The sequence below is a fragment of the Ambystoma mexicanum genome, chromosome 13, assembly GCF_040938575.1.
Source record: "Ambystoma mexicanum isolate Mex_15411 chromosome 13, UKY_AmexF1_1, whole genome shotgun sequence".
In the NCBI taxonomy this organism is placed as follows: Eukaryota; Metazoa; Chordata; class Amphibia; order Caudata; family Ambystomatidae; genus Ambystoma; species Ambystoma mexicanum.
The window spans coordinates 91803727-91818398 of NC_090938.1; the positions used below are offsets into that span (position 1 = coordinate 91803727).

A 14672-nucleotide genomic window follows, 5' to 3' on the forward strand; every position below is an offset into this window, starting at 1 on the left:
TAAAAGTCTTCTCTGCTTCATTACCTACAATATAATGAAGTTCAACTCAACATGTCACCTTTTCGTGACATATTGTTGCATCACGGTCTATAGGGTCATGTTACTTGTGTATGACTGTTCTCCCCATCTTCCCCCACTGCATGGCTTTTATTGTCAGCTTATTGCAACTCGCAATTTATATAGTCATCTCGTTATCGCTGTAATAGTTCTACGCCCCATCGCCCAGGCTATATTGTATACTCAACCTTATTTTATTGCATAGTAACGTATTATTGCTCTGGCATCTAAACAGTGACCGCTGGTTCATTATAAGTCTCTCGCCGCAGCATTGTAGCATATGGACCCCCCATATGCTTAATTTAACCCCTTAAGTGCCAAGGGCGAGGTATCTCGTCCTTGGGATTACCTCCCTGTTGCCACTTTTAAGGGGTTAGTGAAACAGAAAACGTTAGAAGGCATTAAATGGCGAAATACCAAAATCACCAAAAAAAGGCCTGGGCACTGGGGAGGAAAACCCATGGCAATTAAACGGTTAAACCGCTCAGTGCCTCTGGCATATTCAGAATCGCCCCATCATGACCTGCATTTAATGTTCTTACCCCCAGCACTGCCTGGTCCACGCTATAAATCACTTGTTTCCATTGTTATACGGGTATTCATTGATCGTGGGCTTAGCTTCAGGAAGCAACAGAGCACTTTACAAGTCATAGTCGGAATTCCCCAGCGAGGGCAGCCCATCACACGCGATCAATACAAGGGAGCAGGGAGCTAACAATGGCGACGGGGTAAGGCGGGCAATTCGGCAGCAAGTTATCTCCATTCAACCAGGTGAGGAAACAGGAGGTAGAGGGTGGGGCGTTCAGGGGGTGTGGGCCTAGGTGTCAATGAGGAGACATTCCTTTTGACAAAACCTAATCTAAATATTTAAACTAAATTAGCAGGTAGTCCGATGTCCTTAGGCCAGCTTCTCAGACCATTATTAGTTCCAAAGGCTATTCTCTGCCAGCACCTGTAACTCGAGATATTCCCAATTACTCTCAGTCGCCCATTGAGTTATTCATTCCATGGTAGCGGCAGAAAGACTTAATATTGCTGTCGGTGCCTGAACTGCTTTCAGGCCACCTCTTCTGACAGCATGCCATAGTATGCCACGTGCTCCCCGCCGTGCACAGCATAGGCCGCCGCGCTTTCTGAGCATCAGCTACTGCGTTGTGAGCGCGGTGCATAAGTCACTGGAATACAAATGCACGTGGCCGTGCCCACGCATAGGAAGTAGCCTGCTTCCTGTGCATTCTTAGTGTGTGATTCTGTCAGAATAGTTGTCACTATCAGATTATTGAAGAGTCACATGAAAGGAAGGAGGGGAAAGTCCAGCAATGTGATGAAACATATGAATCCTCAATATCTCCCAGCTGCCCAGTTCTGACGGTATCAGGTAATAAAATCGCTGCAAAAATGTTGCAGGTAAAAAAAATCGCGGCAAAAATGCCATGGTTTGACCTGGTAAAGGTGTACCCCATTATACCATTTAAGGGAAGCACGGGTTGCAGGCGTGTTCCCCGCTCCCCTTAAATTGTATACTGGGTTCAGGGGTTGCGGGGGTGTCTCCCGCATCCTTTACATGAATGTGGCGCAAAAAAAATGGCAATTTTGCTGCAATTTTTTGTATTCACAGCCATTTTTGCTGCGATTTTAAGACATGGAACCGTTCTGACAGACTGCATGGGACAAGCATGTGCCTGGTACTGCCATGATGGTACTACATGGCAGGAGCTGGATAATGGTGTGCATGCACCCGATTATATGATACCAGTGGCAAGTTAGTGGCATAGGCTAGTTAGTACCTATGCATTAGGCAAGACTGTTGACTTTGCAAATGTTTGTCCTTAACATGACAACAAGGCGTAAGTGCAAGGAAAAGAGGCCCTGACCCACATATGGCTTATAACACCGGCAGGCCCTATACAGCACACAATTTGAAGTTAGCACTTGCTATAGCTAGCTTGTTGATCTTGACTGTTGACCTAGCCTCATGCTGCATTTGCATTTTACCCAACGGCATAGCATACCTTTCCCACCCCAAGGTTTGCCTACCTGACTGATGTAGCCCCCGTACCATGAGCTGAGGCTTTGCCAGTCTGTATACAGTCGGTTTAAAGTCATTACATCGAATGCCAAAGCATTGAATGCCTTATCATAGAAAGAAAAGCATCGAATAAAAAGCATTGAATGCATTTTTGTTCTTCATTTTTTTATGGGTGTTCCCCCCAGGCCCCCTTTTTTAACCTCAAAAACCCATCATAAATCAAATAATCCCTTTATCATTGAAAAAATGCATTCAATGCTTTTTTTCGATGCATTTTATTCTATGGTAAGGCCTTCAATGCTTTGGCATTCGATGCAAAGACTAGATACCATACAGTCACACCTAATTTGTCCCATGTGCTTGTCTGCATGACTGATGTAGCCCTGTACCATGAGCTGAGGCTTTGCCAGTCTGTATACACTCAAGCCTAATTTGTTTCATATGCTTGACTGCAGGACTAATGTAGCCCCCGTACCATGAGGTGAGGCTTTGCCAGTCTGTATACACTCGAGCCTAATTTGTCCCATGTGCTTGTCTGCATGACTGATGTAGCCCTGTACCATGAGCTGAGGCTTTGCCAGTCTGTATACACTCAAGCCTAATTTGTTTCATATGCTTGACTGCAGGACTAATGTAGCCCCCGTACCATGAGGTGAGGCTTTGCCAGTCTGCCTACACTAGCCTATTCAGTCTGTAACCAATAACCTTGTTCTTGCACTTCGTGAATTGTATGATGCACTTTCTGTAACTAGTGTCTAGATGCCTATGGGCTTTGTGTGCTGAAATAAATGCAAAATAAACAAATAAACAAATACATAAATAAATAAATCATCTGTTTGCATACAGTAATTAACAGATAGGCAATGGGAATCCAGTGCAGGGGAGAGTACCATCCAGCCAGAGGGCCTACCCACCCCATTTCCCACCTCAGAAGTGGAAGCTATCTTCAGGGTTGGGACCCACATGCAAGCTCGTCTATCAGTGAGCCACATAGGAAGAGGCCTTTGGGAACTCCAAAATGGAGGATATATTCTTCAAGCTGTGGTCCAACAGACATTAGAGACCCACCCAGGCCCACATAACCATGACTCCCAAGTCCCCCACAGCAGGCCTGCACACCTAAATATCTTTAAGCCAGAGAGAGGCTGGAAGTCATGGGCAGGATTTGTCAGGGGGTAGATGCTTCCCACAGGGGGGGTGAGAAGCCAATCCCAGTTCTCTCACGAGGGCCGTATACCAATACCAGATCGACAGCCAATCACTATTGCATCTACCACACTTCAGTATCATGCACCAGAGAGAGGCTGAAAGGAGAGGCCAGAGCCCCTGAAAACCCACAAACTCCGTAGGACGTGGAACTGGAAGTAAGAGCAGATTTGGAGTGGGACGAGAAGTCAATAGAACAAGATGGTGAAGTAGCAGGAGAAGGAGCTGGAGCAAGATAAGAGGCTGCAGTTAGAAGATTGGAGCAGAGTCCTTGGAGTCTGGGGAGAGCAGAGACAGGAAGCTGGAAACATTTCCCAGAAGGCCGTGGAGTAGACTGAGCCTGGAGGTAAGACCCAGGAGGCTGGGGGCAGATAGATCCTGAAGGTGGGGATTTAAGAGGACCAGTGAGCAGGGAGAAGAAAGGACCAGCAGGTTGGAGAAACACAAGATCAGAAGGTGGGAGCTAGGTGCAAAGGGCTATGGAATGAGGGAAAGAGGGCAGGCAGTGGGAAGATTCTAATAGGAAGTGCATGAGAAAAGGTGATAGAGGAACCAGAAGCAATATTGTTGAAAGAGGGAAGTGGAGGTGATAGAAAGAAGTGACAAGGAAATATTGCATAATAGCAAGAAAGTGGTGTTGAGAAGAGGTAAAGTAGAGGACCATTGTATGACTGGCGGAGGAGGTGATATGGAAAGGTGTGGTGAAGAATATTATTAAACAACAGATGGTGAACTCTAAAACCAAAAAGGAAAGCAGGCAACCTAATGCAAACCTTTGCTGTAGCAAAACCTGAGAAAAGATGGCAGGGAATAGAGAGAGATTGAGACAGGTGGCTGGACGAGCAAATCCATGTTTGGAGAGGGAGCATATAGGGAGAACCCTTTTTCAGTTTTAGTGCAGCCTTCTGTCTTACTGGGGCTCTCTTCGTTGTTGAAAGGCCCACCTCCTACTGCTCCGCTTACAGGGTTCACCAAAATGGCTAAAAGCCTGGGGTGTAGGCTCCTCATCGTGAAGTAATGTATAACTGTGTGTGGGAAAGGGTGCGGGAAGCCTTAACCTATCAGTGAGATCCAAGGGGGACAGACTGCAGTAACTGCGCAGAAAGGGTTCAGGAGCCTCCTCAGAAACCTCCAGCAAGAAGGAATAAAATAAGGGTTCAGGAGACCCTTCAGAAACCTCCTGCGAGAAGGAATAACAGAAGGGTATCTCCAGCAAGAAAGAATAAACAAAGGGTTCAGGAGACCCGAATGCTCACACGGTTGTTGTATTAATTTTCCAGGTGATATCTGGTCCCATGTTGCCTAGAATTGAGAGAACCTACATTTCAGAACATTCCACTTCCCAGAAATACACTTTATTTTCTCTAGTGGTCCCAGAGAATAACCAGCCTGACAATTTTGTGTTTAATTAAGTCCTAGCATACTTCTTAATTTTGCCATCACTATTTACAGACGTGTTAAAAAGTGAATATGTTACGTGCATTCCCATGTCTGTCCTTTTGGTTAATTCATGTCCAACACCTGATAAGCAAAGAAACCTGGAAGCTCCATTTTAAATTACAAATTATATCTGAACTTAGACAGCAAAGAGATGTACTTCTTCACAAAAGCCTAATGCTGAACTCATCGAAAACAGAAATGGTATTTCTCCCCACCTCCAATGCTAATCCAACTATCCAACCTCCTGTGCCCCCCTCCAGCCCCATCATCATCCTCACTCCTTCACACAAAACTGGCAAACACGTGGTCCTCTTTGACAGAAACATTAAACGTCATCAGTCCAGTGCAATTCATCCACGGCCACAGCTGTCCCAATCAACATTCACAGCAGTAGAAAGATCTGCCCCCACCCAGCAGACCACTCAGCTAAAAAGCGAATTCACTTCTTGCGTCCTGTAACAATCGATTACTGCTCGGGCCTTCTCCTTGGTCCCCTGCTCTACCCCTCCCCCCCACAAAAAAAGTCCTGAACTTTGCTCCTCACACCCTCTACAACCCCCAAAGGCCCTCCCCCACCTCTGCACACCACCGATGGGTCGGCTGGCTCTCAATGCAATATCGCTCTCTATTTAAAATGCTTCTTCTTGACCTGCAAATCCATCCATGGTCTTGACCGTGCCACCTTACTGCCTGCACCGACCTGTAGTCGCCCACCTGCACTCTACATTCCTGCACTCTCTTACCCTCTCTGATCTCCACCCCCTCTGCGCCTCCCCTGACTCCACTACTCTTGACTTGGCTAACTCCACTGGAATGCCCCCTCCCTGATATGAAGACTATCTCAACTCTCTCCAGTGCACTCCCGCCACACTACCTTACTAATAGGTGTATGTGTAAATATGTGGATGTGTATAACATTGTATATTGTAGGGAAAGGCATGTAATAAGTGTGTTTGTGATATCACCTTACCAGTCCATGTCCTAAATGTTTGCATTCCATTACTCTCTTTCTTACCTGCCACCTAATTAGTCATGCTATCCTGGGACGCCCACACCTCATGTACTTCTTTTTTTGTTTCTCATTTGTGGTGACAATGATACATTTGCATGTAATAAGTGCAACTAGCTGGGATACATGTACACCTTGGGAAGGCATCTGGTTCCAGCGCCACTGTAAATCCGGCGGTTGTCGGAACAGTATCCTGGCCATTACAGAACAGAAACGGGCATATGTTTGAATTAAGAGCCACTTTCGGTGACGTTCAAAATAGGTGTGTGATCCGGAAACTGTTGCACATCTTCTTAAGGAGAGTTTCGCGAGTTTGCACCCTCATCAGAACTGGGTGAGGATCTTCATCTTCCTTTTTCAAGAGCAGGGCATGCTCCCAGTCTCAGACTGCTGAATAGGTGCCTAAGCCGGAGCTTGCCCCACCACCCATGATCCAATGTCTAGTGCCTATCACCCATCCTGGCGATATAAGTGCCCAGATGCCTGAGGGTTGGTGTGCGCTATACAAATGCAGACATAAAAATAAATAAATAAAATAAACAAAGGATGTTTGTCAAGATAATGGGCCTCATTATAAGGTTGTGGTCCCGGAACTACGGTACCGGGAAGCATGCCGGTACCATAGTGCCCGGACCGGCAAACTACGAGTTTTGCTTGCATGTGCCATTGCGGCCACCAGGTCTGACCTGGAGGCCGTACCGACACCCACGAGCAGAGCATGTTGGATGCATGGTGCATCCGGCTTCCCCATTCCCATTGAGCCCTAGGGGGCTCAAACGAGAATGGGGAAGAATATTTTCCGGCACCCAGGAATAGATGTAATGACCCAGTAATTGCCCAGTCCAGGGCGCCGGGAAACAAAAATACCGGCGGCAGCCTCCTAATGAGGCCCAATGGCTTACAAGGGAGAAGAGTTACTTTCATTGCTGATGGTCAAGGTGACATTGAAAAATGACAAATAAGCCACCTCCAGATATCAAAAATGGTCTTTAAAAAAAAGAAAAGTGATACAGTCATTCATAATCAACGTTCCCAGATTTGGCTGCCAATTCCAGAAATAGTGGACCGTCTTCTTTCATGTATTAGCTGTGGATATTTCTGGGGTTGTTTCAGATACTCCTTCAGTGTCCTCGTGTATGCATACATAGCTGAACTCTAGGATTATTTGACTCCTTTTTTATATTCATAATTTAGCATCAAACCATAATGTTGGCCGCATATACTTTGACTTATTTTTTGTATTCCCTTTTGCCCATCAATTACAGGTCAGATTTGTGTTTACCAAGCCACACTGATCTTGGCTCGCTTGGAGGCTTCTATATTCGTTGGTTTGCTCAAGTTATTTCTTGCCAGTGGCGAATCCCGGCAAATCTATGAGTTATCCCCACGGGGTGGAAAAGATCTGGGGCTAAGCTAATGTCGGAACTGTCGGGGCTCAGGGCTAGCTAGGTTTTTGGTTTTAGTCCCTGAGCTTGTATCCGGGGCTACAGCCAAAAGACCGGGTACTATAAACCCCTCAGCCACCCATCTGGTTATCCCCCTATTTTCCCCACATTTTGACCTTATTTTTTCACTGTACTTATCTGGGGTAAAGGTTAAGGGGGTAGGAAATTAGAGAGTATGGGGAAAAAGTGGCCAGAGTGTGCTTACCGCCTATATGATAGGTTATTTATAACGCGCTTAATACCCAGAGGTTTCTAAGCGCAGACCCGGGGATTGAACCTGTGTTGCTCCGCGTCGTCTTGCTTCCAAGGTGAGCACGTTGCCCCTCATCTATCCTTCTGAGACAAGTGCTACACCAAATGCAGCGAAATGTCCACCCCATTGGGCTGTCATCGATCCAGTTTATGAGACCAATTTAATAGCAGCCTGCCCTAAAACTCACAGAATAGAACAAAATCTGAAATGTGAGATTTTTCTTCATATCCATTGACTGTAATAAGGAAGAATAATACTTCTTTGCATGACTATCCATTTCTGTTATTTTAAATCCAAAATGAATTGTAGAACTTTAAAACCTGCAGAGGCTGCCCCGTTCAGCTGCTTAAAATCAGCTCTGCATCTAGCGGGCGACATCGTAGCAGTGTAAAATGAGAGTCAATCTTCGCTTCCATTGTCTTCTGCTGAATATGCCTATCAATTCTAGCCTAATAGGGCAGCTATCAAATTTAAATAGCCACATCATGAACGAGTTCACCCCTGAGTTAATTTCCCTGATGTAAATCTATATCCCAAATGCGATACAGTCCGAATAGAGCGATCCTGTGAGCGCGTGAAAAACATTTTTTGCAGTAGAGGAAAGCGTGAGCTGGAAAAACACAAAACGATATCATTAAAAATTGAAATGATCTATCTCCAATTCATAAGGCAATTTCCACAGACAAAGATTTTTGCTGAGCGCGGAACGAGCTCTGCAGGATATGAGAGCAAATACAGGGGCCGCGCTTTTATCCAAAAAGGGGCCAGACATATTTTGGCGGTTATTTTGCCGCTGATCACATCAGGGCCAGATTATCAAAACGTTTCCCTTGTGCAAATGAATGGAGCAAATTAAGTTATCATCCGGTTTGCTGTTTACTTAGTATGGAATGCAGCAAAGTGGTTTTCCCCCAGCTAGTATCATCAAAACATGTTTTCAATAGGGCGGATCGAAGCTGGGTGTTTGATGTATTATGTATGCTGCATAACATCAAAAGAAATGTTAAATGTAATGCCAAAAACATAATACAAAAATATTATGATTCTTGTTCCCCCCAAGTGCCTATAATTATAATAGGGATATTGACAACCGCTTTTTGTTCCATGCTGTATTATCAAAGCATGTGTTCAACGTTTAGCACTGGCGTAAATTTGCATATTCTGGCCCTTGGTCTCATATTCCCATCAAAACGATTTTTGATAAATGCAGAAACTTAATTTAGCCCATGGCTGAAATTAGCATAGAAACTCTGCCTCAGAATATTTAGGGTAAGCTAAAGTTGGTGGTAGCACCTAGAAGCCTTCTTAATTCATTCATTCCTGTGGAATAGAATTGGATTCACAGGCTAAATTCTGGTTACCAATGGAAGAGCGTCATTCTGATTGTTCCCCCATGATTTTCAACTCCTGAGTTTCGCATTCATGGCGGGACGCTCAATTCCATTTGCTGATGCGTACGGGATCAATTGGGTTTGCGACGATCGACATGTACCTCCGTTACTCTGCCGCAGGATAGCAATGGAAGATAAGCTTCTGATTGTTACTTATTTTGACTTTCGGAGCCCAGTGTGGTAAGTCTCTGCAAATACATATCCGGAAGCCATCATAAATCCTCAGCGCACAAGCTTTCCAGAGGACTGCGAGGAGCTGTGTTTCATGTCAGACTCCACCCTTTCCTCATGATTGTGGTGAAACAAAACCCCAATATGGGATTTTACACACACATACCACACTGAGCTCCAAGAGTCAAAGGCGCACCACATGTCTGGTTGTGCCTCCTTCCTTCCAGCCTGATATGCGGACGATTATGCCATCAATGGTCTTGCAAACGGACTGGCCTGACATAGACCGATCTTCAGCAGGACTGCACCTACCACGGCCGACCCTATCCCACCCCCCCCTCAGATCACTCAAACTGGGTGGGCTGTCTGCTTGTTTTCCTTTCTCTTTTGTCTCTTTGACAGCTGCTCCACGTAAAACAGTGTACCATTCGAACCTTGAAGACTGCAGTGAGCGGGGAGCATGGGGCGGGGGGTTCAAAAGTAGTAGCCATTAAAGCTGTAATGTTGTATTGTTTCTCTAAGGCATTATTTCATCACTATCTGAGGAAGTATTCAAGACCCCAAAAGCTTGCAAATGCATGACTTTGTTAGCCTAATTGATCACATGCAACCATATATGTACATAATATGAGGATCTATGTCTAGAACATGAAGCACATGCTGAAAACTGGATATTGTAAAGGGGAAATTTCGCAATTCGACCTTATCGTGCCCTAAAGAGGGATAGCTGTCTGATGAACTGAAAGGCTGAAAGGAGAGGAGTTTTAAGGATAAGGGGTCCCTAAGGAATGACAACATTTCATTCAATCAGTTTCAGAATTCTAAGCATGAAGAAAAGGAAAGCTGTATCAAAGCTCAACATGCCAATTAGTTGATCAAAAAGCAAGAAGTGAATATTTTAAATAAAGAGGAGATGAGGTCACCATTGCTTAAGGGCACCCGTTCAGATGCGAGTGTAGATGGGGCTGAAAAAACAGTTAGTAGAAAATAATGATTAAAAAATTACGAAAAATTGTTAAGTTAAACAAAGTAAGAAAAAAACAAACACAGAGAATAAATGGAGACTAGATGCACGCCATAGACTCAAGAAATCTATGGGACGAGTCACATAAAAGATACTCGATATTTCAAGATCAGCTAAAGACAATTACAACACAAGATAACATGGAAAATCCTACCCTATGTAAATGCACAGTAGGCCTGTTCATCCTTAGTTAAAGATACAGACTCTCACATCAAGCTGTAGAAGTATAATTTTTGTGTTGCATATTACAATATACGAGTCACTGCACAATGCACACGGAAACCTGAGGTAAATGATAAGAGTGATTATAAATAGTTTGAATTTAGGAATGTGCTTCTCATGTAGTTTGATCACTCACACGTAAGCTCACTAGGACTGCCAAAAGCATCATAAATTAAAAATAGACACACATATTTCTCAGGATACATTTGTTCCGACGGATGTATTTATTCACATCTATTCTTAATCTGTTCCTTTTTTTTCTTTGCAGGTCACTCGATAGTCGCTGTGGTAGAATGTTCTTAAGATATGAAGTTCCTAACCAGAACACGGGTCAACGCCTACATGGGCCCTTGAAGGAGATCGTCTATATTCCGCGGAGCTGTAACACTGATTTCCAATTTCTCAGTTCAGTCCTAGCATCACCAGGCAGGACACACATGTTGCATGGACGGAAGCAAGGGAGAACATCTGAGACCAGAAATATTCCATTTGTGAACAGGCTCTGTCTGAGCACAGGACATGCTATGTTTGGCGGGAAAGGAACTCCTCGTTCTTACACTTTGGCTGGAGCACTCTCTGGCTTTAACTACTGCCTCTAACACATAAGAAAATAATGGGAAAAATGGGTCCACCGACACCCACATTCTGAGCAAGTACCAAGTAAATAAGCTGGTTGGAGTACTAGCATAATGACTACAACTACATGTAGAATAATCATGTTTGAACACAGTTCATTTTAAGATTATCTCTTCAGTTGTCTGGCCTACATATCATAAAAATGACTTACATTTCTTTTCACCCAAGATCGACACTTAAGAGCTGTCTGTTGATACTAAAAGAAGAATGTAGCAAGATCTATTTTTTATTGAAAATCACTCTGACAGTCTAAATAAATCTGAAGAACTTTATTGGCCAGTGTGCAACTGATTATGTTATGAACTACAATGTCCTTGTTCCTTTATAGTTGGTCACTGTTAAAGGAAAATGTCCTGGTTTCTTCAGTATTCAATGTTAATAGATTTTTAATCTGAAACCATGATTATGACCCTTAAGCAAAGATCAAAACTATGTATTAAAGATGCAGGAGGAAATTAGTTTGCCCTTGAATTTTTCTTTTCATTTTTTCCTGAATAGTATTTTCTAGAAAGAAATCCATCCAGCAAGAAACTAGAAGGATTAAGTATGTGATATGTTAGTCAGTGATGGTTTCTTTATTGAAAGACTTTAATGCATGTTAAATTGAACTGAAACTGCACCCTGTGAGGGAACTCGAGAACCTTAAGCAGTGATTGGGCCCTTTGGGAGAATCAGGAAACAATATTGGCTGCTTCGACTAGTGAGAGAACGAAATTATTTTAGCGGGTGGCTATGCCCTGATGAAAAGCCAACACTCTTAAAATGTTGCAGTGCAGTGTTGGAGAATCTGATAACTTGAAGGGATGCCTGGGTTCTGTGAGAGAAAAAGAGAACCTTTGACAAGTGGTGTAATCATGATTGGACAAAGCAAGGATTCAGAAAGTCTACTCTCACAATAGGTAGCGGCAAGTGAAAGAAAGCAACTGGTCAGTGCTCTTGGTCAATTTTCTAGCTATCAATTTCTCAACTAAATACACCCGGTCTATACCGAGCTGAAGCCAACAACAGCACACCACCTCTCCCACTCTCCTACTCCCCCTCCACCCAAATAACCCTACTTGCCCTCCTTCTGTTTACAGATCCGCCAGAGCGCCTGGGGGCCAATTCCATTGGTGACAGTGTGCTATATAAGTACCTTTAACATAACATAAAAACCACCATGCTCCACTTTTCTGTCTCAGACATGTACAAGGTGACAACATCATCATCCAAGATTGTGTGTCCACTATGTTTATATGACATTCCATAATCCTAGGCAATGAAATGCGTATTATTTTTTCTAAATGTCAATTATTTAACATGCAAGACTGCAAGTCTTCTCCTGCAAAAGACAAATGCCCCGCTGCACTAAAATCTCTCTTGGACTGCGCACTGGCATAGTGGCCAGCTCAGAGATTCAACAGCAGCTCGTTCAAGGGTCGCTGGCCAAATGGATCAATTGTTTTACCAATACTGTATTGGACCACCATCCCTTTCCACGGGTGAAGTATCTATTAGATATACTTCAAGCATCCCCGTAGCAGATGATCCACTGGCTCTTCCTGTTAATTACCCATCTATATTCAAGGTGTGCAAATCACTGGGGAGAGTAGCCAACAGATTCTGCTCCCTGTAGCCTCTGTTAGCACTGCTCACAAAGCTTTCAACTGGTGTCAGGGATGTCTTGCCCATTGGTTCCACAATCTTGAACGTGACATTCCGGTTGCAATTGGCCAAATAGGGGCTGGTTGCTGTTCTTCACGCTATAATGACACCCACAGGTGATGATGTTTATTTTGGTGGGAATACATCAAACAATAGGGCATGCAATCATTGCTGCAACAGCATGCATTAATCCTGGGACTCTGCCACACCCCCTTATAACAACAAAGATGCTACAGAAAAAATGTATACAATTTGATTAAAGTACTGCTTGCAATAGTTCTGAAAATATACATCCAGTCTTTTAAAATGGTTTAAATCAGTTTCCATACCTGTTTTGCAGATTGAAATAAATTGTGTACTGTAACAAATTGTACTAATACTTTACAAAGTACTGTAATGCAGAACAGCACAGTGATTGACTCCTCCGAGTATTACATTGCAAAAGGGGTAACAAGGTGGGTGCTTCTAGATTGTTATGCCATATACTTGAATTGGCATCAGCAATGAATGGCATTGGTGGATTTTTCTTTTTTTTTAAATTACAGGTGTTAAGTCACCTGTTTGCTTACAATGCCTTCCTTGCCCATACACCTCAGTGCCCTGTACTGTCTGCACTGCTGACAGTAGTGTTTTTAGTAGAAGAATCTGGAAGCCGGAATTTTGACCGAGTGAGGCGGTAGATATAAGGGATGCCTACATTTTACACTACCGATTTTCTTTCCAGAAGTTGAAGGGATGCACTGGTGCACGCCTTCAGAGCAGGAAAGAAAAGTGTTTCTCATTTCAGTTTGTTGAATATTTTGGTCTCCATCTTTTGGGTGCAAGTACAAATAGGGGTGTGATTTCTTAGGGTTCCGAGTCCATAATCTGGCATATTTGGAATACTACATATTAGGCCCATGATAAGGCTGGCAGTGAAACTGACATTGTTTTTATCACTACCACTAACATTTTAATGAGGGCAACAGAGTTAAATGTTTGATTTCCAAAGATGCCAGGAGCGAACCATAAAGGGATACCCTGGAATTGTAATTTCATGAATAGAAATCCCCCTGCAAGACAAAGCAATCTCTGACTTGTAATTTGGACCTGTATAGAATTTATCTAAATACATAATCCATTCACCTCTCTCTGCCACGTCACATGCTCTGTGCTAGTCCTAATATGAATGCCTTCCCTGGGGAACACTTCTGTCCTCTTGCTATGAGCATCGCTCCAGGTTTCAGCTGAAGCTAAAAAAGGATTTCAATTCTAAAAACTCTTCCTGCTAGGAAACAAGAATGCCGCTATTATGGATTGCAAGGCTGGAAATTGAATCTTAGTTTCATAAAAGCAGTGGGATTTTCCTATTAATCCTCCAGGGAGTTAGAGTACCGCGTCAAGCATGGTCCCTTGTGACTTTCAACATACAGAATTTTCTTTCTCTGTTCCTATTATATGAAATTGAGAGAAAATATATGCTGGTCGCTGGAAACAAATAATCTTTTGCTAGTTTTGATGAATAGGATGGTAGCATTGCAAACCTTTTTTAATTGTTTTGCTTAATAAAGATTGGAACATTATCTCGAAACCTGTGGGCCTGTTTAGGAGTACTGCAGTGATGTAAAAAGTGGTGACAAAGTGGTAGTACTTCTTTTCCTGCCACGTCACTGACACATTACTGCACTGCCATAATATGGGCCCAACTCATGCAATTGTTCAAAGTGATTTTGCACTGCTGAAAAGTGACTTTGTACTGCCTACACAAACCCAGATTCGTGGAGCTGTGCAAAGTGTTTTTTTGCACTGCAAAGTCGGTGCATCGTCATTTTTGCAGTAAGAAATGACTTCGCCCAGACTTTGCACTTCAAAAATCCACATTGCGCACTTCCTCGAATCAGAGTTTGTGTAGGCAGTGCAAAGTCACTTTTCAGCAGTGCGAAGTCACTTTGAACCGTACCAAAAATTCCCTAAATCGGGCCTTATGTATTTTGGCAGAAAGATAAATGAGTTACCGCCAGTAAAAATCGGTAAGTAAATGACCCACCTTTTTCACCAAAATCCATTGGCTTTACCATATGGAATTACGGCTCACTGTAGATCCAACAAAAATCTCCACGAATCCTACTGACTCCTAAAACACCACTGTGCAACCCTTCACATTTC

The 14672-nt window shown here is 43.5% G+C and overlaps 1 protein-coding gene across 2 annotated transcripts in view; it reads left to right on the top strand.

Annotated features, from left to right (window-relative positions):
* TAFA3 (TAFA chemokine like family member 3) overlaps nt 1–11155 on the top strand; it is a 462946-nt gene extending 451791 nt beyond the window's left edge. For both annotated transcript variants that reach the window (XM_069633355.1, XM_069633354.1), the window contains one exon: nt 10516–11155. In XM_069633355.1, coding sequence (XP_069489456.1) covers nt 10516–10527 — 12 coding nt within the window. In that variant the 3' untranslated portion in view covers nt 10528–11155. The remainder of the gene's footprint in view (nt 1–10515) is intronic.
* The last annotated feature ends 3517 nt before the right edge of the window (nt 11156–14672 follow it).